This window comes from Electrophorus electricus, chromosome 12, assembly GCF_041902795.1.
Source record: "Electrophorus electricus isolate QZ-2024a chromosome 12, ASM4190279v1, whole genome shotgun sequence".
In the NCBI taxonomy this organism is placed as follows: Eukaryota; Metazoa; Chordata; class Actinopteri; order Gymnotiformes; family Gymnotidae; genus Electrophorus; species Electrophorus electricus.
This window is the reverse complement of record NC_137508.1, coordinates 14,903,158-14,929,358: the sequence shown is the minus strand read 5'-3', so window position 1 is coordinate 14,929,358 and position 26,201 is coordinate 14,903,158. Positions and strand designations below refer to the sequence as shown.

The following is a 26,201-nucleotide window of genomic DNA, read 5'->3' as shown; positions in this document are numbered from 1 at the left end:
CAGACAGAATCCTATCACCATCTTCAGTTCAACAACCAATAGCACATTGTAAACAGCTGGGTCAAGTAAGGCACACAAACCATAAGGTGATTTAATGTTTGTGCCTTAAGAAAGAAATATGAACAATTTTTACAAGTGAACAACACCACAGTGTATTAATCTTTGAGCTTATAGTTGCTGGATAAATTGTATTGCATGGAATCTATGAACCTCTGGTGGGATGCCATAGGATATACAATAAAGTCCAACAACGTGTGAGCTTTTACCTTTGTTTATCAGATAGGCGTGGTCTCCTGGACCTGAGCCATTAGTGACTACTGATCCTAGTCCTGAAAAAAAAAACCATCTTATATTCCATCTGTTTGAGATCATGTTGGTTAAATTTCCTAATGTGATCAGGTTGGACAAAGACATGCAATAAGAGCGCTCGTAAACTCCTAAAAATACTCCCTGGCAATACCTGATTTGTGATGCATTTTGGCTTTGCCTGGGGATGTCAAAACACTGATTAGGCTACACAGTGCAGACCCTTTGCTATTTATGTCTTGGACAGCAGAAGCTTTAGCAGCCCATTCTTCCAGCAATCCCTGTTGGGATAGAATTCCAGTTTGTAAAGCATGGTACTCACCAAATATCCAAAATATGCTGCCATTTCTTTGCCAAAACTATTACGAGATTATGAGGCAAATGAAATTTTTGAGAACTGGTCAAAAACAAATTATCTTTTCCATATGTAATTGAGATCTAGTCTTGCTGGGGTTTTTTTTTACCTCTTACACTAGGCCTATGCATTTGTCTAATTGTGTTGACTGTGTAAAACAAAGCAGAAGGTAAATATTTTCACTAACATTGACTTTCTGCAAGTCCTTTCCCAGGCTCTGTTCACTGCAGTTGGGCTGAACCACAGGCACTTGTTCTTTTGTCTCCTCCAGCCATTTCATTAGCACCCCTGCAGCTGCTTTGAACTCGCCCAGCTGGTCCTGGCAAGAGGAAACCTCTTCCTCTCTGCATCACGCAGGATTCAGATGCACATATTGTTAGATTCTCATGACACAGCAGTATGACAGCTAATGAGAAGGTGGCCTTTATCCTGTTATTTGTTTATGATATTACATAAATTACAGGCTGTGATATTACATGATATTGGTAGACTGCTGTATAATACTGTTGGTATCATGTGTAAAGATTACAATAGAAATGTCTAAAGTTGAAAAACACTTACTTTTCTTGAACTGTGTCTTTAAAAGCATTGAACATGTTAGACAGGTTGGCCATCTTGCCCTGAATCACAGTTTTGTTTCCTTCTGGACCTAAGCTAAAAAGCTCATCTGACAGTGTCTGCAGTGTTTCCATGTCTTTTGCATGTTCAGCCAACTCTGCATTTGTGTCCTACAAATGTAGATTTGGAATGTTAATGTACATAGTGGCTACATGAACATTGGAGAAAAAATGTTTCTTGAGGGATAGGTTTGGAGAATACCTGCACAAGCTGGGAGAGCTCGTTTACATTTTTGCCAGGTCCGTTGGTCTCAGAGAGGGCTTGAGTGCGCTTCATCACAAACTGCTGCACCTTCTCAGATGTCTTCTCGAACTGCTCCACCTTCTCCTTCAGCTGCTCCATCTGCAAGATCTTCAGCCCATGCTTCTCATAGGCATCTGAAAATCGCTGGGACAGACCCTTCATCTTGGCCTGGAGCAGAGCAGCAGCAGCCGGCTCAGCTGTCTCCACAAACTTCTCCACCTTGGCCTTCATCGCCAGTATGCTGCTCTGCCTGCTGCACATGTCCTGCTCCAGAGCCTGGGGACAAACAATACAGGGATTCTTCCTGGTTCACGTTAATCTATGGCTACCAGCTGTCTTTCTTAGCCACCTTAGCCATTTTGGTCATGCTGTACCGGCTAATCAAGAACAGTCCCTCAAAACTACCATCAATGAATTTAATTTAAATCATTGGTCATTGGTTAAATCATAAGAATTCATAAACACATTAGACACTTTAGCATTTTTGTTGAAGAGCCTGGTGGTGAAAGGTCACATACTGTCACTTTGCTGAGTGCATCTGCGATCATGGCTGAGTCTAGGGGCACTTGTGCTTCCTCTCCAAGTCTTTCCTCCACCTTCCCCATCCAGTTCATCATCTCATCCAGACCATCCTGCACGCTCAGCGAGCGTGTCAGTGTCACCTGTAGCTTCTCATTACGGTCACTCACTGATTTGGACAAGTTATCATACCTTTCCACAATGTCATCTGGAAACAGATCATTATATACTATGAGAAATACCACACAGGCTGACTATTATATTATAAACATTATAACCATAAACAACCCTAAGGTTATTCAACCTTATTTCAGTTTTAACAAACCTCCAGTACAATTTCATTCAATGCAATTGCATTTAAATTTAGATTTGATAAAGTTCAAGGTGAATATGACTCACCCACTGCTTCCTGAATGTCATCCTTGTTGGACAGCAGGTCTCCTTCTGTGGCAATGAGAGCATCCGCGGTTTTGCGTAGTGTCTCCACAGCAGCTTGCCGGCCAGCAGTCTGTCCTTGAAGAGCCTGCATCAGACAACTCTCTGTTAGATAGATTTTTTTTTTTTTTTTTGGGGGGGGGGGGGGGGGTAGAGTAATAGGGTCACTAAATTAATAAACCTGACTACTATTATATAGTATAAACTGGCAACCATATAGTATAAACTGGTGACTTGATACATTTCAAACAATACTCCTTTATTGCCTGAAAAAAACAAACACAACTATAGAATACTGAACGCCTCCCAACATCATTCTATCCATAAACTATAGGTCCACACAATTATAGGTACACACAAATAGAACAGGGCATGAATGCAATTTATCTATGTATCAGATTGGGCTGCTGGCCATTTGTATGTGAACAAGATGAAGAAGGAGAGCAAGTAATTTATTTAATGATACTCAGCATTAACCTACACTGGCAACCAACGCCAGTGACCAATGCAGGCAAAACTATGCTAAGCTATTTGTATCTGTCATACCACTCTGCATTCTAAGAGACCTATAAAAAGCTCTGTTGTTTTAAACTGAGTGGAAACACTGTATATGGAGCGGCTGGTTGACAAAATAATAACTTCCCAGCGCTGTTGGAACTTAGCAACATGAAAAAATTCTGAAGAGGGAGTGTGAGAACAGCTTTTCCACTCGCTGCCACCTGTGTTAGATGAAAATGTTTTGACTGTAATAATGTAGCTGTGAATGATGATGGAAGTGTGTTTGTCTCATGCCTTGGTCTCTTCAAGTTGTCTCTGGAGTGTCTGGGGTTCTGCCATGATAGGCTCAGATTGTTGTCTTATGGCTTCCTCTTCAGAATTATTGAGCCATGTCAAGAGGCCCCGAGTAGTATCGTCATACTTCTTGTACTTCTCAACTACAGTTTTGAGATTGTTTCCAAGCAGGTTGCACTGAAAGAAATAATAAGGACAGTTTTTAAAATGACCTCTTCTATACCTCTTCTAGGGCAGCAGAGGACAGGTTAAATGGTAACATTCGTCTGTGCTATTTATATCTCTCAGACCCAGCCCCCTCCTTGCACATCACCAGAGGTCTGAACTCCAGATCCCTGTGCTACCCTCACCAATTCCTACTCCTGCCCAAAAGACATCAAATGCCTTAACACCATGTAGAAGGGTGAGTAAATATTAAAAGTAAAGGTAAAATAATTTAAGATAAATGCACTAACTTAAAAGTAATAAAGTGGTTATCATCACCAACATTTGACATTACACAAAGGAGAAAAAAAGATATTTAAAAAGTTCATCAAAAGTTCAGTCTGGGACTTAAGTGTTTGGTCATGCTGTCATATGTAATGCGTCATTTATTTCAACATAAATGTCGCCATCTATTGGTTACAACTGTGATGTACCAGCCAAAAATGTACTGGTCATTTATGTAAGACAGTGTTTCCCAGAACCCTCAATGCACTAGACTAACACACCTGATCCTATTATCATGTTCTTTATGTTTGAAGTCAGCGATATGATGAAATAAGCTAAACTGTGACACTGTGAACTACTGTAAGGACAAAAACACACATATCAAGAGATGGAGTTCAAAGAAAGGAAAATGTGTTTGAACCGATCCAAAGAAAGATAATTTAAACATGAACTGCACATGTACTTTTTGCCAGCAGTTACCTGCATGTGCAGGTCTTTGTAACGAGCAGCAGTCGAGTCCAACTTCTCCTTCACTGCAGCACACATTCCCAAGGTGTCTACCTCAGGTAGTGCCTCTTTCTCTCTAGCCTCCCTATGGCTGCAGGCCTCAGCCACATCCAACACCTTCTGGCCTGAGATGGTAATGAAGCGCAAGTCGCCCTTGTGGGAGATCACATCCTCATAAAAGCTCTTCTGTTTCTGGAGCTTATCTTGCAGTACATCCAAGTGCCCTGCTGGAGACCCCAGCTCCTCCAACTTCTCCAGAGCTTGCTGGAGCCAGACATCGAACTCATTGTAGTCACCCTGGAATTTGTGCAGCTCCTCCTGTATGCTCTGAACCTGCTTCACCTGCTGCTCAGCCTGGGCAAGTGAGGCCTCGTAGCGCCCCCTCAGCTCCTGGATGTCTCTCTGGAGCTTCTCTTTCTCTGAAGGAGATAGTACCTCTGCCTGCTTATCCAGAAGAGCTTGGGCTGACTGGGTGGCAATAATCAGGTCCTGCTGCTGGGAAAGGATTTCCTGGTGGTGAGCCTGCAGAGTAAACAGTTCATCAGGTTTTACATATTTTACCAAGTTTACCAGATTACCAAATCTTACTGAAACATAATAATGTTGCCTTCAAGATAAAATTAATTTAACAGACTTTTGTAAAAAGGAACATTTCTAGTTACATTCTGATGTAGTTCTTCCATACTGTAAACCATGTTTCTGTTGAACTGTAGATCATCTACTTGCCTTAACCCTGTCATACTGCTGGTCAAGATCCAGTCCTTTGCTGTCTTTACTTTCACCAGTAAACTCTGGGCTATTGTCTGTGGTGTCCATTGCATTCCCATTAGGATCTTCTTCCTGTCCAATTATTATTTTTTCTGGGGTGTCTGCTTGTATGTTTCTATTCTGTTTGGTCAACTGGTCCTTTTGCATTTCTCCCATCTCTCTCTCTTTCCCAATGTTGGATATCCAGTCTAAGAGAACCTCAATCTTGTTTTTGCTCTCTTCAAGCTGCTCCACTGCTGCAACCTATGACAATAAGAGGAATTCCACTCAAACAAGGACATACCCAACATTTTCATAATACAAAAAACATATTGTCAGAGAATGAGAAACATTTCTTTTGATTGTCAATTTACTTATTATACTTGTATCTCTATGTGAAAGGTTAGCAAAATGAAAATGTTTAAAATAAAGCATTCAGACCTTTTCAGTCTCCTGTCTGATAGCAGTAGTGACAACTTTTTCCAGATCCTTCCTTGTTTCTTCAGCTCTCTCGTTAAGCATATTAGCCTTGCTTTTAGCCTCTTCCAACTTGAGCTCAATAGCAACAATCTGTTCTGGTGTAAGTTTGCACAGATTCTCCTCCAGGAACTTCTTAGTGCCACTGATGACTTCATTCAAGGCACTTACATTAGCCTGGATATCCTTCTGCAAAGCCTGGTGGGTTAGTGGAGATAGATCATGTTTTACTTTACAGAAGTGCTTCTAAGTAAACCATAATAATGATGGCCAAAACTATGTACCTGGTGCTCTTGTTGGTACTGTTGGAGGTCTCCTAGACTCTTCCCCGCACTGCTGGCTTGCTGCTGGTGACCAATGAGATGATTCTCAGTCTGCGTTAGGTCATCACAGAGCTCCTGCAGCTTGGCTACAAACTCCTTCTGCTTGTCCATAGCCGACTAGCACAAAAGAGACACAATTTTAAAAGAAAATACTTTCCACTTAAAATACTTTCTGAATATACTTTAACATTGCAGATCACACATGGACATTACAACTGAGTATGCTGTAAACATGCTAGCCAGTCAGAGGACGAGGGTTTTTCAGTGACAGACAAAAGAAAAGGTTTTCTTGGCTGTGTTAGTGCTGACTTGTTGGAAAGCATTCCAAAGTAGATGCACAGTGCAAAGTTTGGTCTTCTGGAGTAAGAGCTCAATGGTTTCTTGGAGCCTGGAAAATGCGAACATGATCAAAAAGTAGGTTTTTAGGCTGTGATTAAGCAACGGGTTTTTGTGGTGTTAAGGAAAACATGCAGGAATGTGACAGCTGGTCATTTCTAACCAACAATATACCGTGGAAAACTGATTCTATAAACTTCAGTTGATATATATTACAAAATATTACATATTACAAAATGTTTTCTATTAAATACCAAACAAATAAAATGAAAATAAAAAGTTAAATACACCTATAAAACAGGTCAGAAATCAATACATGTCCACAACCCTGCAAAATAACAGTGTATTTTCATTCAATCTCACTGAGATGCATCATCCAGACCTGCTGCCGACTCTCATCTTCACGGATGTCCAAGTGGAGGTCCAATATGTGCCTCTGAGTAAACACTCGCTCCATCAGTTCCTTAAACTTCCTCTGAGTGGCACTGAGAGACTTCAGTAGTTGCCTGTTCTGGGCTGGACTCAGAAACTGTGTGTTCTCAGATATGAAGTACTGGATGTCAAAAGCTATACCCTCCAGATGCTGTCTAGTTCCAGATAAGTTCTTCTCTAGGTCCTGATAAATTTGAAGAAACAGTCACACCTACATTTTTATGGGTTAAATTTCAGTATGCTTTGGATTGAATTTTAAGATTAGATATCAAACTGTATTGTGTAATAAACCACAATTATATAATCAATTTTTCAAGTCATTTCATAGCTAGTTATATTGATATTGCCAAAATAAACAATAATTACACACTTTGTTTATGATAAAATTAAATTGATGGTTTAAAATGTGGTACCTTATTTTGCTGAATCCTGTATTTAACTGTCTCCAGGTCATCAGTGTTCATGATGTCAAGTTTACATACCATCCCATAATTATCTTCAATGTAAGATGACATCTTATCAAGGGAGCTGAGGAAATCTTGATATGTGTACTCCAAATTGCTCTGAAACACATGTAAATATGCATAAATTATAACCTCAATAAAAATCTCAGTCATATTAACAATTTCTTCTAATCCCAAATTTAAAAAGTAACACAATCTAGTTTCTAAGGCACTAACCTTTACAGTGTCAATGGCCAGAAGAATTGCATTACTTCTCTCAGATGATAACTGGCAAACATTTGCGAAAGTGTTTTGCAAATCTACAAAGACTGCATCCAAATCTTGTTGGATTTGCATGGGGATTAGTTCATTATCAGATTTGAGAAGCTGCTCAGCTAGCTCCATATCTGAGGCTAACTTGCCAGGAAAAGCAGCAAGCTGTGCCTCCAATAACTAGAAAAAATGTGTATAATAAGTTAACACAAACAAAAAAATAAGAACCAATGCAGACAGAGAAACACTGATAAGAATATCCTACACATGATAAGAAATCCTAAGTTGAAGTGATGTACAAACCTGAGAATCTTCTAGCTGACATTGTAAACTCTCAGTGCCATTAGTCAAAGTATGTTGGGTCAGCAGGGTGTTCCTGATATCCTCAAGAGTATCATAATGGTCCTGGAGTTTGCCAACACATTCCAAGTAAAGATGGGTGGAATATATCTAGAACATATGTTAATAAGGAAACATGCTTATCCTATCTTAATTTCTCAAAACATATATTAATGTACAATTACTACAACTATTACAGTCAAATTTAATTTCTCTTGCAGGGACAGTAAAGCTATTCTATTCTACTCTGTTTTATTCTATTCTAGTCATTCATCAAAATCTACTTTAAGTAAAAAATATGACTCACTTTAGGTCTGACTTCAATCTCCTTCACATCCTCTGTGATTAAGACATTTGTCTCAGGTGGCTGTTGATCAGACAAAGCTACTTGAAAGACATCTTCACCTTCTTTACCAGCAACAATTTGTCCCTGATTTTCGATGATTTCCATACGTAGGTCTTCATCTCCCTCAGCAGTACGTTTCACCAGCGTACTTATGCTCCCACACATTTCTTTTAGAATTTCTGGATCTTTACCCACAGATTTCCCCTTTATCACCTCCAGAATCTGTGAATGCATGAATGCTGGAGGTTTAAGACCATAGCCTCTTCCATTGAATAGGCACTGTTCTTGTTTTTCACTCAGCTCTCTCACCCTTGGGTTAATTTCCTCAGGTGTGTTGCCTCCCTGGCTTAGATCTGGATCTCTGCTTTCTACAAGATCTTGTGGTACATTACTGGTATTTAAGGCACCTTGAGTGGCAACAGATAGTGACATGTGCTGCATGGTCTTTGCAATTTTGTCAATGGTTGGACTTTGTTTTTTCCTAATCTCACTGATATCAGTCCCATCTGTCTCAGTCTTGACCAGCTCATTTAAAGAAGTCCTTAAATGACTGTTTAAGGCTGAAAATGTTATTTCCTTTTGTGTTCTTGAAGGCATAATACATAAATCATCTCCACTGTGTGGGTGTTCAGCATTTTCTGTGTCTTGGGATACAATAAAATCCAGGAGGGCTTTATCTGATGAATTTGGAAACACAGACTGTAAATTAGCAGATTTTGATGCTTGCTCTTCCACTTGGTAAAAAGGGGTAATGATTGATGCTTCTATGATTTTATCTGAGTGTCTCTGTGAGGTTGTCATATTATATATGTTATTGCCATTGGAAGAATAAGATTTTTTAATTCTGGAGTCAGTACCTCTCTCAGATATCTCTGTGGTTTGGGTGTCAAAGTGGTTAGGTAACCCAGCTTGCTTCCCATTATGGGAATCTCCACTTAATTTAGAATCACTAAGTGTCACATCTGGCAGAAACTTCAAAGATGATATTGTTTTTGTAGCATCTTGGGAGCAAGTCTGTGACATACCCACAGATACAGAGGTATTGACATCGGCAGCAATACCACAATCATGCCATGTGTTACTGTCAACACTTGCACCAATGTAACAGGATTTGGACTCTGCGTTAGAGGTTTCTGGGTTCTCAACTATTTCTAGCTTGCAGTCATATGCAGGATCTTCTATATTCATACTGCTTTCTTCAACTTTACACTGATCAGATTCTTCTTTGTTCGAATTTGTTTGACCATACTTGAAAAGGTTTGATGACTGGGACAATACATTCACTTCCTGATGTTTATTTCCACTTGAAAAAGCACCCAGAATAATTTTCTCTTCAGTTCTTTGCTCTGATGATTCAGAAAATAAAGCACGTGAAGATAATGATGGCTGAAGATCCATTAGTGTTTTGATATCTTCATGGCCTGTTGTATTTAATGTATTTAAGCCATCAAAACATCCTTCTTTTACAGATGTACTTCTTGTTTGCTGTGACTCATACAATACATAGTGCTGCTGACCCATGTTTGTTGAAATCTCTGACTTCCTTTCATAAGAATAAATGTCACTTTGTGAAGAACAAGATATGCCAGAATCACTCTGAACAGGGGTTTCCATCCTGTTTGATGCCTCCCCACCATATACAACATCTCTAACACTAACTAAAGGAACTCTACATGATGCACCTGTGGCAACATTCAAAGAAAATGCATTATTCTCATTTTCTTTATGCATCACTTTCCCAAATGTTGTGGAATTTCTATGTGTTTCATATTTGGTATCCAAAGAATTTTCAAGATCCAGATTCTGGAAATCCTGTGAACCATGAGTATGGACAATTTGGTCAATGCTATTCTCTGTCACTGAGTCAATACTAATAGATGCGATTGTCTTTGAAGGGATATCACTAACTGTCTTTAAAGAGAATGAAGAGTGTAGACTACTGGCTGGTTGTTTTGTGTTTTCTGATAAAGAAGTGGCTTCCGCTATTGTTTTTAGTGCAGTTTCAGTATTTTGCCATTTTTTCCCAAGCTTCTCATCAGCGATGTCAACCATGAGAATGTCTATATCTTTATCATGCTCTTTTTGTAACAGATTCTCAACTTCCATCTCTTTCTCATCTTTCAGCATGTGCAAAAGCTGGGTATCAGAGACACTGCAGACATGCTTTCCTTCTGGATCAATGATTGCCTTCTGGACTAGCTCAGAATCAAGGACACTGCAGCCAATGACATCAGTAATTAGACCCAGCTCCCAAGCCTTACTAATGCTGATATTTTTTTCTGAATCATAGAAATCACCCACCATGTTCTGCTGCACCCTTATCTGTAAGGCTTCCTCAGATGATATGGAGTTTTGCGACATGGCTTGTACTGACATACTGACTGACTTGTTTCCTTCTACCCCTTGCTGTTGACGCTTAAGTGTGAGCACGTCTAATGCAATCTCTTCATCAATAAGGCCCTTTTTAACATCATCTTTAAGATCATATCGTTTTGCAGATGTGACATCTAAAATTCTTCCCTCTCCTAATTGGGTTTTCAGAAGATGGATGGTATCGGTTCTTTCCTTGGGGTTTTTCCACAAAACTTTAGAATGTGGATATTCAGATGGCATCTCAATGCTTTCAGGTTTTTCACTGAACATTACACACCAGTTGGTGTGGTATTTGTCTTCAGTCTGGTCTGCTTTCCCTGTGTGATCCACATGATCCTGGTGCAGGCTTGTTTCAGTAGCAGATTCAGAACAAAATGGTTCTAAAATCTGCTTTGCTAAAGAAGGCTGAGCCAGTGCATTAACAACATAATTTGCGTGGTACTTAGAGGATTTAAACATACTTTCCTCTAGAGTATTTTTATTTGATCCAGTCTCGATGACTGAAGCCTTATCATCTATGGAAGTGTAAAATATTTCACTTGACTCTATTTCATTTGAGGTAACATTGCCAGATTCAGTTGTTGAAGATATTATACAATGTTTATGCACATCAGCACACTCTGTAGAGACCTGTGGATCACTCTCTTCTTGTTTTTCCATATCACCAGTGTGTGAAATAAGACACTCATGTACATCTTCAAGAATATTCTTGTCCAGAAAATAATCATGAATTTTAACATTTGAAGGGCCATTAAGATCTTGTACTCCTGGCATTTCCAGCAGAACTTTAGCCATTTTATTTAATTTCCTGTCAAAAATTAAAAGCCTCTGGCCTGACTTTGGGTCCATATAACTATTCTTCATTAGATAGGAGATGAATAATTGCTTTGCTTCAAAGGTATTTATGCTGTTTTCATCAACTTCCATTTTTTCACTGAATCTATGAGAGCCTTCAGTTTGAAGCTTACATATAACTAACCAGTTAGAAAATCTATCATTGACTTCATCAGGGAACATGTCTGGTATCTCTATCGTTTTCAGCAACTCCTTTGTGCAAGTATCTATCAAACCATCTTGTGCAGCAGAGTCAATATCAACTACCTTTGAGTTTTCTGGTATGTAAAAGCCTGCTATGTTATGCCGGTTGCATAGCAGTTCAGAAGCTATTTTATCAGTAATAATTTCATGCTGCAGAGATGTTGAGATGGTGAGGATTTCTCCTGAATGAGGCCAAAGGAGGCCCATAAAAACCTTCTGTCTCTCTAGAACTAACAGAGCACTTTGGGAGCTCATCAAATTACACTGGACAGCTTCATCAACTGTTAGCCTATCGCCTTTGTGAGGGTTTACAATGCCTCCATTTTTGACTTGGTGGCTTAGAATTCCAATAGCTGTGTCCTGATCAATAAGGCCTTCAGATAGTGCTTCTTCAACTGTGAGTTTATGGTTTGTTTTAGGGTCAGCTATGCCTCCTGCAAACAGCTGTGCGCTTAGCAGCCGAAGCGCAGTTTCTCGATCAATTAGACCTTCATGCATGGCCCTCAGGATACTAACATCTCTCCCAGATGTTAAAGATATGGTTCCATCTTTACCAGACTTCACTGCTAACAGGCAGAGCCCTGTCTCTTCATGTACAATGCTTCTCTGCACAAGCTGGATAAGAGAGACCTTTTCAGCTGTGTTCGGGTCAATCAAATCCTTCCAGGTATTCTGCCTTTCCAGTACTTGTATATAGAGAGAGTGGGGGATCAGGCCAAATTGGAAGGCTTTTTCTAGGCTTAAGCTGTCTCCAGTGTACGTGAGTCTTAAACCACCAGTTGCTAGCTGGATCTCAATAACCTTTATGGCCACATGTTCAGAAATAACCCCATCTTTCAGTGCTGCTACCACTGGTAAGGGTTCAGATGTGTAACGTGGATCCTGAATGAGCTTGTTGGCTTTATTCAAGTTGTGCAGTTGTTTATACATGGGTTCTTCCACAAGGTTGTGCTTAAATGCATCATCCAGGTCCAGACACATGCGAAGTTCAGGTAAGATGAGATCAGATGTTATGAGCTGGGCCTCTAGGAGACTGAGCCCCGTGCTTTGGTCAATGAGACCATTCTGCACTGAGCGACACACAGACAGGACTGCTCCATTTCTCACATCTAGAATCCCCTCAATGACTTGGAACTCCTGCAATGCAAAAAAAAAAATCTGAATTAAATGTGCTTAATAAAAATGCACACTGAAAATGTCAGTACTAGAATTTGTTAATCTGACAGGTGCAGTTCCTTTTCACATGATATTAAACATGTACTCACCCATTAGACAAGTCTATGTACTGTTATAGTTCATTTGCAATAGTGCAAGTCAGAATTTGAACAGCAAGTAGAGTGGAAATAAAAGTTGTCATGCATCTGTGGGCAGAAAACTCACTATCTTGCAAAACAGCAAAGTTGGTTAGAGACAACACATTGAGCATTACTGTAACATGGTGAAAATGTGTGAAGAGTGAACCAGAGCTCCTAAGGTTTGCTGTGAAGTCAGAACAAGGCTGTGTGACATTATACACTCATGCTCTGCAATGTTTACAGCATACTTAGTTTACCATGTATCTCCAGTACAAGTTTTCCAGATCATGTGGAGAAGCCACCTTAAAGCTGCTTAAACATTTTTTTTTTTACTATCAGGGTGCATATAGGGATGAGATTAAAACGTTAGGGTTAATTCGACTTTGGAAACTTTCATACAACACCAGGCCAGATACGCTGAGTATTAAATAGGTTAGCCATGCAGTTGAGAAGAGAATATATGCATCTGTCACACAAGAACAGTGGCTGAGAGATGCCATATACAAGAAACTGTATATATGGCTTTTACTGTACAGGTCAAGCCATCTCACCTGTTCAGCAGGTGTCATCTGATCGCCACTCAGCTTAGAGAGTTCACTGTAAGCCTGATGGAGAGATTTTAGCTGTTCTTTTGTTTCATGCTTTTCCTCTTCAGTCATCCTGATAAGAACAAAAAGTTGCTTTATTTGGGATTTTACAGACCAAGAGCCATATCATGGACATTGCAGTTATAATTACAGCTACTGAAAAAAATAAATGATATAAAAAGTGTTTCTTTGCTCAAAAAAACCCATACTTGTCACTGTGCTTTGTTAGCATCAACTGAGTACTTCTTATTGCTTCTGCAATTTGTTCCTTCTTTGTCAGAACATCTTCCACTGGAATCTAAAGATATAAGTAACATCACCAAAAATTAGTTTGTATCACCTGTTAAATTTAATTAAAGTTCCCTCTGACATGTGACATTGTTACATAATAAGTAAAAGGAAACATCTTAATTCTCCAGAGATACATATATTTCCATTTTATACTGCTAAAACATGAATTGTTCTTTGATCTAAGTGCTAACATATTAGGGTCTGGGCTATTTTTCATGTTTAAACCAAGTAGTGTTTAATTTGAAAATATATTTTTAATTTCTTGTGATAGACTGCATTTTTACCATATATTTAATGACAGCAGGGCCAATGAGCATTCTGTGCCCTTGTTAGATTTAATATTCATCTCTTTTCAGTCCACATTCAGGCAAAATATTTCCTTTATTGTAATTCAACCATTTGGAAAGACGATACGCTACCTTATCTGACAAATCTACATTATCTGTTTAGAATATCTGTGGCCTCATTTGTCACCTATTCAAAACACCTCAAATTAGGACTGTATAAAGAGTCAGGCCATCCCATAGTTTGTAGAGAACATTCCATTCTCTCTGTTGGCTAGTCATACCTGCAAATAAACTATTTTTCTCCACTAATTCATGTATTATCAGTGATTACTACAAAGTTACCAAGGTAACTAACACAGAGAGAGTCTGTGGTCTAACAGCTTTTTTCTATGACGTTTGGAGGAAGGGGGCCCTATGACAGTAATAAGGAGGTAAGTATTCTATTCAGGAAGGCAACTGCAGTGGTTAGATCAAGGACATTAGAAGGACCCTAGAGATTTTCAATATTAGATCAGCTTTACTGGTGTCCACATTAGATTATGTACCCTAATTCCTTCAGCAACTGTTACACATTTGCATGAAACTCTCCTAGGACTTGGGTTCTGAACTCTAGTTCTGGTAACCCACTGTTCCACCGCAGTTTCAAGTTTTCCTTATTCTCAATACACCTGAGCTGGTTCATTAGCTGACTATCAAGCCCTTAATTTGTTGGATAACATCTACTTGTCCAGGGAAAACACTTTAAAGTGTGCAACCAGTGTAGAGAATCTCTTTGGCACAAAAAACAGCATTTGGTGAAATACATCTTAACAAGTTAACTGTTTTGCATTAGTATTTAATAGTATATAAGTTATGTGTTAAAATAAATGAAAATTAGCTGCCCCTTCTACAAGGGGCATAGTGCATTCCTGCCCTGTGTATCTTTGTGGCTCCCAGTGTCCTTGAATTTGATTAAATGGTTTAGAAGATGGATAAATGTTCCTTTTTCATATTTCCTTTGGGTCAAGTGCAGAGGTAGACAATTCTGGTTTTAAAAGTAGTAAAAGTCCTGCAGCAATTTAGCATCAAATATGTAATTAGACTAATTAATTGTATCTGCTGGCTTGATTTGAAATTGTATCTGCTGGCTTGATCCCAGACATTAGAACAAAGTTCAGAGGAGGACTTTTCCACTTTTGCACATGCTGAACTTATCTCTGGACAAGTGTGGAGGTGGTTACTCAAGGTGGAAGACAGAATGATGTAATAAAATGAAAATTCTTTGCACAGACTTTCTAGATAGAAGCTGTAAGCTCATTTGTTCTTTTAGCTATGTCCACCAGATGTTATTTCTTTATATCTAAATATCACCTATTTCCAGTAACTATAGTTAAGTTAGTTTACATGTAAGGGGCCCTCAAATCACCTCTGCACAGTAAACATTAAGGAGACCAAAATATTGTATCTACAGTTTAATGTCATGTATGCTTGATTTGTGTGATTGTGAAACTTTTGATGGAATTGTACATTTTGGGATAGTAATGGGCAATATGTAAAACTGCATTAGAAAAGTAGAACATACAAAATAGAAAATACTTTGAGAACATGAAAATTAAAAGCAATGCATAAAATATACACAAAATTCAACTCTTTATTTAAAATATTGTATGTACATCTTTTTAAGGTATTGCAAACAATTTGAACCATATTCCAAGACCATTTGTTTGAAGCTAATTCCAAAAGACTGTCTCTCAAGTACCTGAAAATTGTTGAAAATGTAATTAGTAGAATAAAAAATCATGGGCAAAATAGAATCATTTACCTGAGGCTTATTAGAGCTCTCTGTGGTGGATTTATCATCACTTAGAGCTTTTCCATCTTTGTTCAGATTTGTTTTCACACTGGCCATCCAATTCAATAACTTGTTAACTTTATCACAATGTTCTTTCTTCTCTTCTTCAACAGACTTCTATATTTCATGAAAGAACAGCATGAATTACACAAACATAAAAAAGTAAATCAACTGACATTACATCTAGATTTCTAACAGTATCACTGAGTATATATACTTCCATGCCATTTTGTTTCAGAAATGTAACATTAGTTTTGTGAATTTTAAGTGAGTTTGTGTACTGTAGTTGATTACTGTAAAACTGCCTTCAACCAATCTGAGAAAACATGTAGATAATTATAGATTAACATATTCATACACATGTATACACAAATTAATATAAAGTTTAACCAATGAGTCATAGATATATATATATTCATATATTCATGATGCATATTTTACCAACAAATGCTCCTGTTGCATTATTTGTACCTAAAGGAATAGATCCAAATATGCTAAAAATAAATGGAAGCTAGTAGCCACCAATCTGCATAATATCACTTGCATTACACTAATTTATGGATGTGCTTTTTCCTTTACAATTAGCAACATTAATATCCGTATGAATCTATTTATTTAACTTTGTGTACATCAGAAATGCCGATAGGTCCAAATGTATTGAAAAGATGATGTAGCCCCAGCACTACGAGGCTTTGCCTCTAGCAGAAGGAGCCCAGTATGACTATCAAATACACCTTTCTCCAGAGCTTCTTTGAAGGAAATTTTTCGTTTTGTCTTCGGGCAGGTAATACTTTTAGCATGCAAATGGTCATCTTTCAACTGTGCAGCTGTTATTTTGTCAATAAGGCAGTTCTGGATTGCCTCCTCAACTGACACCCTATCATGGGTCTCTGGGTCTATCAGACCTCCAGTTGCAAGCTGATACTCAAGACACCGGTGTCCAACATCTTTTGACAATAGGTTCTCATGCATTGCCTGAGTCACTGTCAAGGTCTTTCCAGTCTTGGGGTGAATTATTCCATAGTAAGCTTGCTCATATTGCTGCATTTGTCGAGCAAAATTTTCATCCAGGAGTCCTTGGCGCAGTGCTTCTGCAATTTGAACTCTGACTCCAGTTGCTGGGTCACAGATACCTCCGGTGCAAGCTTGGGCTTCCAAGAGCTTAAATGCAGTGAGTCTGTCCACAAGGTTTTGCTGTAGTCCTTTGAGAATAGAAAGCCTTTTTTTCAAGGCTACATCCCAGAGCCCTGAAATGGGGCTCCTTGTATCTTTGATCACAACTTTCCGTGAAATTAGAAGGTCAGCAAGTTCAAAGATGCTCAGCTGACCACTGCGATAACTGTCTAGCTCACTTGTTTGAAGTATCTTTAGACTCAGAGCAGTTTCAATGCAAAACTCCCGACCACTCTTTTGGTCTGTCAAAATATGCAAAGGATTTCCATCAGAGTCCATGGAAGTTATCTCTTGCCATTCACTCTCCTGTTGTGAGAGGAACAGGTAGGTTCTCCTGTCTATGAGGTTAGCTTTGTATGCCTCATATGTTGACATTTCTGCTCCAGTAGCACTGTTAATGACCGACACTCTGTGGGTGCTGGCTGGAGAGAAACTGGAAATATGGTGCTCCCCAAAGGGGAGCAAATACACTCCACCAGTTATGTCATAAACACATTTTTTCAGAAGTTCAATATAATATGCTCTCTGTCCTGTTTCTGGGTTGTGGAAGCTCTTTGGGTTACTGACAGGATCAAAGAGAGTATGGAGCATGGCTTGATTTATGAGTCCCTGTTCGATGGCACACTCCAACGGAACCCGCATACCAATTAATGGGTGAATCAATCCTCCAGTAGCAATTTGTGCTTCAATTATCCCCTTCCCTCTATGTCTGTCTACAATTCTTTCTTCCATAGCTTGAAATACAGAAAGTATTTTTCCACCATGAGGGTAACCACTGACTGCTTTGTCAGCATCTGTTATTTTGTCCCTCAAACTTCCACTGATGATGCCTTTATCAAGAGCATCTAAAGAAGTGTAGCTTTCACCAGTTGTTGGATCAATGATGGCTCCTGTGGCAGCCTGTGCCTCCAAGAACTCCACGGCATAGGTCTTTGCCATAAGACCTGCCTCTGCAGCTTCCATAAAAGATAACTTTTTCTTCCTGGATTCCAAGTAAATTCCAGCAATTGATGCAGGTTTTCCAGTGAACTGGCCCAGCAATGCCTCTAGCTCCTCCATGGTTATCAAGCCTTTTTCCAACTTAAGGGCAAGTTCGTGAGTTATTATTTTGGTTTTGATCAATTTTTTAATACTGATCCGTCCCCTTAAACCTTGAAATTTTGGGGTACTCGATTCAGTCTGATCTATCTTGGACAAATCAGTAGAATCATCACAGGAAGACTCAGAGGTGATGATATCAAATGTTACAGAGTGAATTTTCCCAGACTTGCCTTTATCTGATCGTGAGCTTTTCCTGACTATGGATGTGTGTTCAGAACTATGGTTGCTACTGGATATCAGTGGCTTTGATTGGTTTTCTGGTGTGGTTAAATTTAGGACTGTGTTTTCTGTTATCCTCCGTTCCTCAACTCTACTATTTACTCTTTCCATTTTGTACTGTTTCACTTTTTTCAGCTCCTCCAGTGCTTTATCCTTCTCCAGAGTGGCTATCTGTAAGCAGGAAAGTGATTGATATGATAAACATGGAAAAATGTGATAGTCAAGTGTCAATGTTTAATTAAAATGTTTAACACATTATTTTATAGTATATGAAATACTTATAAAATATCCATAAATAAAATATCTTTAAAATATAGTAAGTAAAATCATTGTGATAAGTAATTTTAATCAGTTTATATTATTCTTGCAAGAAATTGCTAAAATCTATAAGAATTACAAATGTCTAAAGTACTTGAGGGTTTGTACCTCAGAAGTGAGTTTTATTTTGTTAAGTTCCTCCTCCAGTTTTTGCTTTGCCTCTTCATATGAAGACACTATTTTTTGTGTCAATATCAACTCAGTCTTTAGCTTTGCAAGCTCACTGTCTTTTGCACACTGGTGACTGGTTTGGCTTAGAGACTCTGCTTCTTTCAGACATTTGTTTCCAGAATTGATAGTTACCTCAAGCTTTAAATTCTTCTCCTGTAAAGACTTCACTTCTTTGATATATGAAGCAACCTGCTCTTTAACAGATTTTGCTTCATTTTCAGCTATTTCCAATTTCTGTTCTCTCTGTTTCAACATCTGTTTCAATCTGGTTGTTTCTTTTGAGTTCTCTTTACTGACATTGTCTATCTGAGAAATGCTGGATTTCATCTTGATTTTCTCTGATTCCAGTTCTGTAATTTTAGACTTTGCTTTGAGCAATTCAAGTTCCACAGCTCCTTTCTGTTTTTCAGTTCGTTCCAGTTGAGCATGTAAGCTATCAAGCTGTTGTTGAATCTCCTGTTTTGTTTTTGTCACAATGATATGCATTGCTTTCAGCTGCTCAATCTCTTGCAAGAGATGTTTGTTGTCTCGCTCAATTGTTTCAGTACTATGTGAGCACTCCTTTGATTTTCTCTCATAATCCAGTTTCATACGGGAGTCCTGCAATGCTAGTTTTTGCTCCATCTCAGAATGCACTAAATGTAACTGGGTCTCATAGCCTTTCTTCTGTAGTTCAAGTTTCCCTTTTAGGTCCTCAAGCATCCTTTTGCAATTTTCTAAATGTTCTTCTAACATCTGTGATTTCAGTTTAGCAGCTGCTGTTTCATTCTGCTTCTGCATTAGATCTCCTTGGGTTTGCTCCAACTTTTTTTTCAGCTGTGAAATTTCAGTTGCCAATGTTGTATTTTTTTCTTCTGCAGCACTCTTTCCTTTAAGAAGGTTAGAACATTCTTGCTTTAGGTTTGCTGTATATTTATCAGAATTTGAGCTAAGTTCTTTCATGGTCAACCTATTTTTCTGTAGTTCTGCTTCCATCTCTTTGATTTTTGACTGATTAATTTTTCCTTCTTGACTCAGTCTCAATAGCTCATCTTTTGTCTTTTTAAGAGTGAAATTAAGTTCATCATATTCAGTCTTTAAAGTTTGCAGCTTTTGGTCCGCAGCTTGCTTTTCTTTCTGAAGACTAGCGATATCTTGTTTAAGGCTCACTGCAGCCTTTTCAGAGCTTCCAGTCATTCTATTTATGGTCTGTTGGTATCTTAAAATCTCATTTTCAAGCTCTCTCAACTTTGCCATATTCTTTTTACCTTCTGATGATTCTTTTTGTGCTTCACCTGTGGCCTTTTGTAATGCCATGTTCAAGTTGTTCATTTCCACTTTATGCTCCTGAACTTTTTGGTTAGCAAGATTCTTTTCCATTGATATCGAAGTCAACTCTGCTCTCAGATTTTTTATTTCTTTTTCATAGTTGGTAACATTTGTTACAAGGGTTTTGATTTTCTGCTGTAGCTCTGATGCTTTTTTCACTTCTTCATTGTAGTTTCGTAGTTTAATTTGAAGCTCATGGGAAATTTGGGTTTTCTTAAGGAGTTCCTCTTCAATTATTTTCTGCTGAGATTTCGTGCTCTCAACCTGTGATTTGAATATGTTGATTTGCTGATCCTTGCTGTCAGTTTCCACATTACGTTTATCAAGCTCAGTTTTCAAATTCTTTATGGAGTGTTCATTATCCATGTTGAGCCTCCTGAGATCATCTACTTTCTTTGTAAGTTGTGTCAATTGTAAGTCACTTTTCTGGAGCTCTGATTCAAGGTTTTTGATCTTTAACTGCAGATCCTTTTCACTTCTTGTTTTGGCACCAAGTTCTTCTTTGGCTTTTTGCAGTTGTTCTTTTAAGCTTTCTATTTCATTTTTCAGTGTTTTAATCTTTTGCTCAGAATGTAGTTTTTCTTGCTGGAATGACTCAATACTTACTGTAAGATGTCTGATATCACCATCCAGCAACTGATTTATTCTATTAAGATCACTTATCTTATACTTCATTTGTTCTCCTTCAGCCTGTTTAGAGGAAAGCTCTTCTTCTAGAAGCCTCAATTTTTGACAACTCTCCTGCTCACTGGTGCTCCGCTGGAGAAGCTTCCCTTGATTGATCTTAAGTTGTTCCTTTAATCCATCAACCTCAGTTTTATGAAAAAGCACTCTTTGCTCAAGTGAAGATTTATCTCGTTGGAGGGATTTGACTTGTTCTTGAAATATATAGACAGATTTCCTAAGTTCAGAAGCCTCCTGCCTTAGTTCTTCAGATTTTTGTCTGGTGCTGTTCCTATCTGACTCCATTTCAACCTGAAGCTTCATTAGCCTGCTATTTGCATCATCCAGCAGCTCTTTGAAACGTTGCGCTTTTTCCTCTGCCATATTCTTGTGCATAAGCACTGTGTTCAACTCAGACTTTAAAGTCTTGATCTCAGTTTCAGCTCTCTTTTTGCCCATCATGAGTTCATCCACTTTATACTGCAGGGTTTCAGCATTTGATTCTGTATGGATAAGCTGAACATTACTTGAGAACGTGGACTTTTTCAAAACATCCTTTGTCGGTCCCATCCGTGAATCCCCGTGAAGCACTCTAGTTTCAGACTGTTCTGCAAGATCCATTTCCATGGTCCTAACCTGGTTCAGGAGTTCTGTCTCAGCATCTTCCTTGGCTTTCAGCTCCCGCTCCAACGTGCGACTGTGCTCCTCTAGATCTTGTACATCACTATTCTTGCGCCGCAAGTGATCTTCTAGCTTCCTTCGAGCCAGTGTGCTCTCCTCTATGTTCTTCTTTAGCATCCTAAGGTTCTCCTCTAAGGAAACCTGCTTGGCCTCTGACTGCTGAATGAGCTGCCGAGCATGACTTAGCTCTTGTTCAATGACAGCCTTGGATTTTAAAGCACCCTCCAGCTCAAATCGGTACTGTTGTGTTTCATACTCTGCCTTTGATTTCTGCATATTCAGCTCCTCAATGGACTTTTTCTGCATTCCCATTTCTCCTCCAAGGATCTCCAGCTGCAGTTGCCTGTCAGCCAGGGAGGCCTCCAATACCAGTACCTGCCGCTGGAGCCTTGAGATCTCTTCTTCACTTGCTGTTTTCTGCACCTCCATACTTTCTATGCAACTTCTATATTCAGCTCTTTCAATTGATGTTGTCCTCTGAAATTACAGCCAAAATTACCCTCCAATTCTTGAACAGATGACTACAGAAAGAGAATGTGATTTGAACATCTTGTACTCTTACCAAACCAAGCATGAAAATGCTCCTCCACCCTTCTGGTGAAAGGATTTTGAGCATTCTATTTCAAGAAACACCATCACCTTCATCAATACAAAATAGTGCATACTTTGTATCAAAATTGATGTCTGATTTATAGTAGTATAAAGGACAAGTAGAATCAAAATATTTTGTTTACTTTATGGCACATTATTATGCATAAAGTGCATTACTTCCTGTGAAGAAATAATGCGCTTAGGAGTGTCAAGCATGGAAAGTGTAGAGCATGTAAGTGTAGTGAATTATTTGGTTTCAAACTGAAAAGAACAGTGAATTATGGCTGGAAGTATACTATACCCTTATAACATGCACAGCCGAAGTATTAAAAACTGATAGCAACTGTTTGATAGCAACTGTTCTGGTACAGAGAAGCTATGAGATAACAATGTTTCGTACTGGAAAGCACCCGCGACAAACCAACAATCATATTCAAGCTTATACTTGAATATGAGCTGCAAGGTAGCAAGGACATTCCATGGACAGGGCAATGAAAGCATTACAGTTTTAACAGTAAAAGTCTTTAATAACAAGAGAATAATTTAATCAAGGCCAAAGTCAGGGATTGTAGAATTGCCACATTTATGCACAGCATTTCAGGCATAGAAATTTCTAAAATACTGCAGGAAGGATCTTTATGCATGTTTCCCTCATATCTATTGTCAGATCAAAAGAAGCAAAAGGCAATTGTATAAAGACTCAATGCAAGAGAACCAAAATCTATGACAAATGGACAAATCACAGAGACATTTCCAACTATAAATAACATAAATGTCACTAGACCAAAAATTATTTCCAGATCCCCGAATGTGGCTTTAAATAAAGCAATAATCTATTCTAGAACAGGAAAAAGGCTATTGTATGAATTTCCTACCTCATCTTCTTCTGCTCTCTTTAGAGTTTCACTTGCAAACTTCACATACTGTGTCATAAGTGTAACCAGTGCTGTGTATCGAGTACGGAGGTCCATAAACTGAAGAGGAAAAAAAAGATTTTATAAACTGAAGGCAAAGCTACAGGCCTATTAGTTGTTTTGCTTGAAATGAACTCATGGTTATTGGTTGATTAGCTAGTTATTTCACATCGTTTCTCTGCCCACCTCCTGTTGGATAGCATCTGATGAGCTCTGCATCCTCCTCCTTTTAACAGGGGACTTGTGCTGAGAGTCTACCATGGCCCTGTAGGTCATCAATTGCAGCTCATAGTCCTGGAAACAGAGGGGAACATTTTACACTGAGGCCATCTTAACTCTGACAGCATCTTTTAACAGATTCATTTTGAAAGGTGGAGTCAGAAGCCCGTCTCACTTTTACTCCAGCTGCATACTGCTCTGCATACTTCTGGCATTCATCAATCTTACTGTGCTTACGTTCTATTTCTCCAACAAGTACCTGAAATATAAACAACTCAGTTGATAAAATTACATGTATTTGTTCATATATATTTATATATGTAGACTCAAACAAAGAAGATTATTTCTTAAGAAGAGTTGTATGATTTTCTTAACAATAACATTTCTTTAGAGGACACCTGAGATGGACAAAGTTCTTACTTTCTGTTGGTTGAGTAACTCAGCCAAAGCCTTGCTGTCCTCTGGCTGGTTCTCCTGTGTTTTCAGCTGGTTGGCCTCCATCTCTTTGCTCCACTCGTCAAGGCTACTGTATGTATCCTTGTAGTACTTCAGAGATTTGCTAATGCCTTCCAGGTCCCGAAGTCTGAAAGAATAAATGTTGAAAAAAGTATGTGATTCATAATGAAAGGCAAATATTTCTGTCACACATATTACTGCAAAGGAATGATTGTGCTGATTTAATTGACTGTCTCACTTACCTGTTTTCAATTTGAGAGTGGATGTTACGCCATCTCTCTCCAAGCTGCTCTGCCTTCTCCTTGTGCCAGTCAAGATCGAAATCCCTCTCATTGTGTGTTTTGAACATACGGTCACTAATGACTCTGGCTTTCTGCAGCTCATCCTCCAGATCGTGGAATACTTCTCGCTTTTCATCTATTTCAGATCTCCATCGCTGAAAATATTAATTGTTGATTGTTAGGGAAAAGGTGCAGGAAAGCAAAAAAATAATTCATGGACACATTTTCACATTTTCTTACCTTGAGAGTGCTCATAACTGCATCAATGGACTTGATGTCAGCATGGACTGCATCTTCCTCACAGAGCTTAGCCTCATAGAGCTTAACCAGAGCCTCAGCACTCTGACTGTGTTTCACCACCAAACTCACCGTCTTCAACCTGAAAGTCACATCAGCAAAGTCTGGAATCAAGCCAGCCAGTCTAAACATGATCACAAAAGCTGGGCTTTAGTGGAATGCTACTTTCATGCATCTTCTTTATCAGAAACATATCAGTGAATGACACACTCACTTCTCCAGGTAGATGGAGCACATCGAGTAGACCTGATTCATGCTCTGAGTGAGAATGTTGAGTTCAGAGGAGAGGGTAGGCATGGCAGGAGAGTTGGCAGCCTGCCTGAGGAAAACTTCACACTTCTCCTTTAGCACCTCCAGATCCTCCTTCAACCGGTCTAATTCTGCCTTTTTCCTCTGTGGGTGTGGAAGAGAGCAGACAAAAAACAGTGCTTTTAAGAGACTAGGTCGGTGACCAGAGGATAACTACTGTGGTGTTCAGAGAGAAATGTTGCCGGGTGAAGGATAAACTTTCCCAGTCGAGCTGCTGTACCTCCTGCTCGGCAATGCGCTGAATGCTGGCCTGCAGGTCATCCCGGGCCAGAGGGGTGCGGACCTGCCGTATCAGCTGCTCCTCATGGGCCTCCACACACATGCGAAAGTTACGCACCTCTGATATAAAGAGGTTGTAGACTGATTCCTCATGTTCCTCTGCGAACCACAAGAGGGCATCACAGTCAAACACAAGCCAATTTTGCAAGTCATGTGCAAACCTCCAGATTTTCTAGCAATAAATAAACAAAATCTCAATAACAAACTGACAATAAATAAATCTTATATATCTCTAATATAATTGCTTCTTATTTGATATTTTGGGTTTAGTAAACATAGGAAACTGATTTGTGCACTTTATATATTGATCATAGCATTGAAGACAAGGCTGGATGAGGAAGAATTCCAGTAGGTATTAACTTTCTAACTTCAGAGGCTTAAACGGGCATGTGTTTCCCTCTAGTCAGCAGTACTCTCCTAACAAGGAGAATGAAACCCTAGGGAGTACATGGGTCATCTTGCCTCTCTCCGCAGACTTCAGCAGCTCCTCATAGTACTCCTTTGAGGCCAGCACCTCTCTCTCCAGCTGAGTACAGTCTGCCATGGTGAACACCTCCGACTCCTCACTGTCCTCCAGGAATTCCTCTAAGTGAGTATGCAGGCTGCTCAGGACCTGCTGGTGTTCACCTGGCAGCATGGTCTTAATCTGAGAGGAACAGGTAATGCAGTTTCCAACACAGAGTTATTTTGGCTATTACAGTGAGCACAAAAAAGAGTGAGTGTTGGTAAATGTGTCGCATCAAGTTCCAATTAGTTGTCATAAATGGGATGAATGCGACTTCTGTTGAGTAAATGCAGCCTTAGTGTAGTTAGGTTAGATGAGAGCTGGGGAGTGCTTGGGATGCTGTTAACCTTCCCAGCCCTAGATGCCTTTTGTCTAGTGACTGTGACTTTCCCGGTCATTTCCCACTTATTTTCTTGGCTTAATTCTCATGCAGGTGCATAAGCAAATATGCGTACAGAGGCGACGGTGCTTTTTCGGATAGTCCGGATGTCCATCATCAGGTAGTGCCAGGACACCACACTCTTCATGTTAATGTGGGAACGATGCCACAGTGCTAGAACATTCTGATACAGCTGCTCAATCCTGACAATGGGAAAAAAACACAGACTATGAGGCAAAGGTACAATACCTATTCATATGAGAAAAATGGATAGGAGGGTTCAGGGAGGGCCGACTTCCCATAAGTTGTCTGTGTACTATATTATACAGCAGCATTGTTTTACCTTACAAAATGTAATGTAAAGTTAAACTATAGTTTAGAAGGGAACGTTCCAAGTAAGCTGAATCATTTTACTGATGTTTCTTTGTCTTTGTGGGGATAAGTTCTACCCACCTGCTGGCCATGTCTATTGCCTCCTTATTGGGTGGGGGCACGCTAAAACAGACCGAAGGCACCATGGCCTCATTCCCCGAGGGACTGATCACCTTCCACTTGGCTCTGTGAGCATTACTGGCCAGCACACACTCATCATCCTTGTAGATGGTGATCTGAAGATAATTTAAAGGAAAAGACAGAAATCATCTTAATTGTAAAACATATATATACATGTAACAATAATAGTAGGACTTATGGCACCTCAACTAATCATGTGTTC

General features: G+C 39.2%; 2 protein-coding genes across 25 annotated transcripts in view; both read right to left on the bottom strand.

Annotated features, from left to right (window-relative positions):
- Positions 1-26,201, bottom strand: part of dst (dystonin) — a 104,609-nt gene that overhangs the window by 34,733 nt on the left and 43,675 nt on the right. For 23 of the 24 annotated variants that reach the window (XM_081724214.1, XM_081724203.1, XM_081724210.1 and 20 more), the window contains 31 exons: positions 25,940-26,094; positions 25,563-25,689; positions 25,065-25,248; positions 24,544-24,701; positions 24,229-24,407; positions 23,958-24,096; positions 23,679-23,872; positions 23,401-23,563; positions 23,156-23,239; positions 22,948-23,055; positions 22,723-22,821; positions 15,593-15,739; positions 13,423-13,511; positions 13,178-13,286; positions 7,882-12,468; positions 7,539-7,685; positions 7,200-7,415; positions 6,933-7,082; positions 6,470-6,703; positions 5,713-5,868; positions 5,393-5,626; positions 4,931-5,215; positions 4,178-4,726; positions 3,269-3,445; positions 2,441-2,564; positions 2,041-2,249; positions 1,481-1,798; positions 1,223-1,389; positions 849-1,005; positions 461-587; positions 267-329 (listed from right to left, as the gene is read on the bottom strand). In XM_081724214.1, the coding sequence (XP_081580340.1) occupies positions 267-329; positions 461-587; positions 849-1,005; positions 1,223-1,389; positions 1,481-1,798; positions 2,041-2,249; positions 2,441-2,564; positions 3,269-3,445; positions 4,178-4,726; positions 4,931-5,215; positions 5,393-5,626; positions 5,713-5,868; positions 6,470-6,703; positions 6,933-7,082; positions 7,200-7,415; positions 7,539-7,685; positions 7,882-12,468; positions 13,178-13,286; positions 13,423-13,511; positions 15,593-15,739; positions 22,723-22,821; positions 22,948-23,055; positions 23,156-23,239; positions 23,401-23,563; positions 23,679-23,872; positions 23,958-24,096; positions 24,229-24,407; positions 24,544-24,701; positions 25,065-25,248; positions 25,563-25,689; positions 25,940-26,094 (9,835 nt within the window). The remainder of the gene's footprint in view (positions 1-266; positions 330-460; positions 588-848; positions 1,006-1,222; positions 1,390-1,480; positions 1,799-2,040; positions 2,250-2,440; positions 2,565-3,268; positions 3,446-4,177; positions 4,727-4,930; positions 5,216-5,392; positions 5,627-5,712; positions 5,869-6,469; positions 6,704-6,932; positions 7,083-7,199; positions 7,416-7,538; positions 7,686-7,881; positions 12,469-13,177; positions 13,287-13,422; positions 13,512-15,592; positions 15,740-22,722; positions 22,822-22,947; positions 23,056-23,155; positions 23,240-23,400; positions 23,564-23,678; positions 23,873-23,957; positions 24,097-24,228; positions 24,408-24,543; positions 24,702-25,064; positions 25,249-25,562; positions 25,690-25,939; positions 26,095-26,201) is intronic. The other variant, XM_081724215.1, reaches the window with a different exon arrangement.
- On the bottom strand, positions 15,746-22,716 carry LOC113585686 (uncharacterized). Its single transcript, XM_027023347.3, has 2 exons — positions 18,542-22,716; positions 15,746-18,286 (listed from the first exon to the last, which is right to left on the bottom strand). The coding sequence occupies exons 1-2, from the start codon at positions 21,683-21,685 to the stop codon at positions 16,253-16,255; spliced, it is 5,178 nt and encodes a 1,725-aa protein (XP_026879148.3). The 5' UTR covers positions 21,686-22,716; the 3' UTR covers positions 15,746-16,252.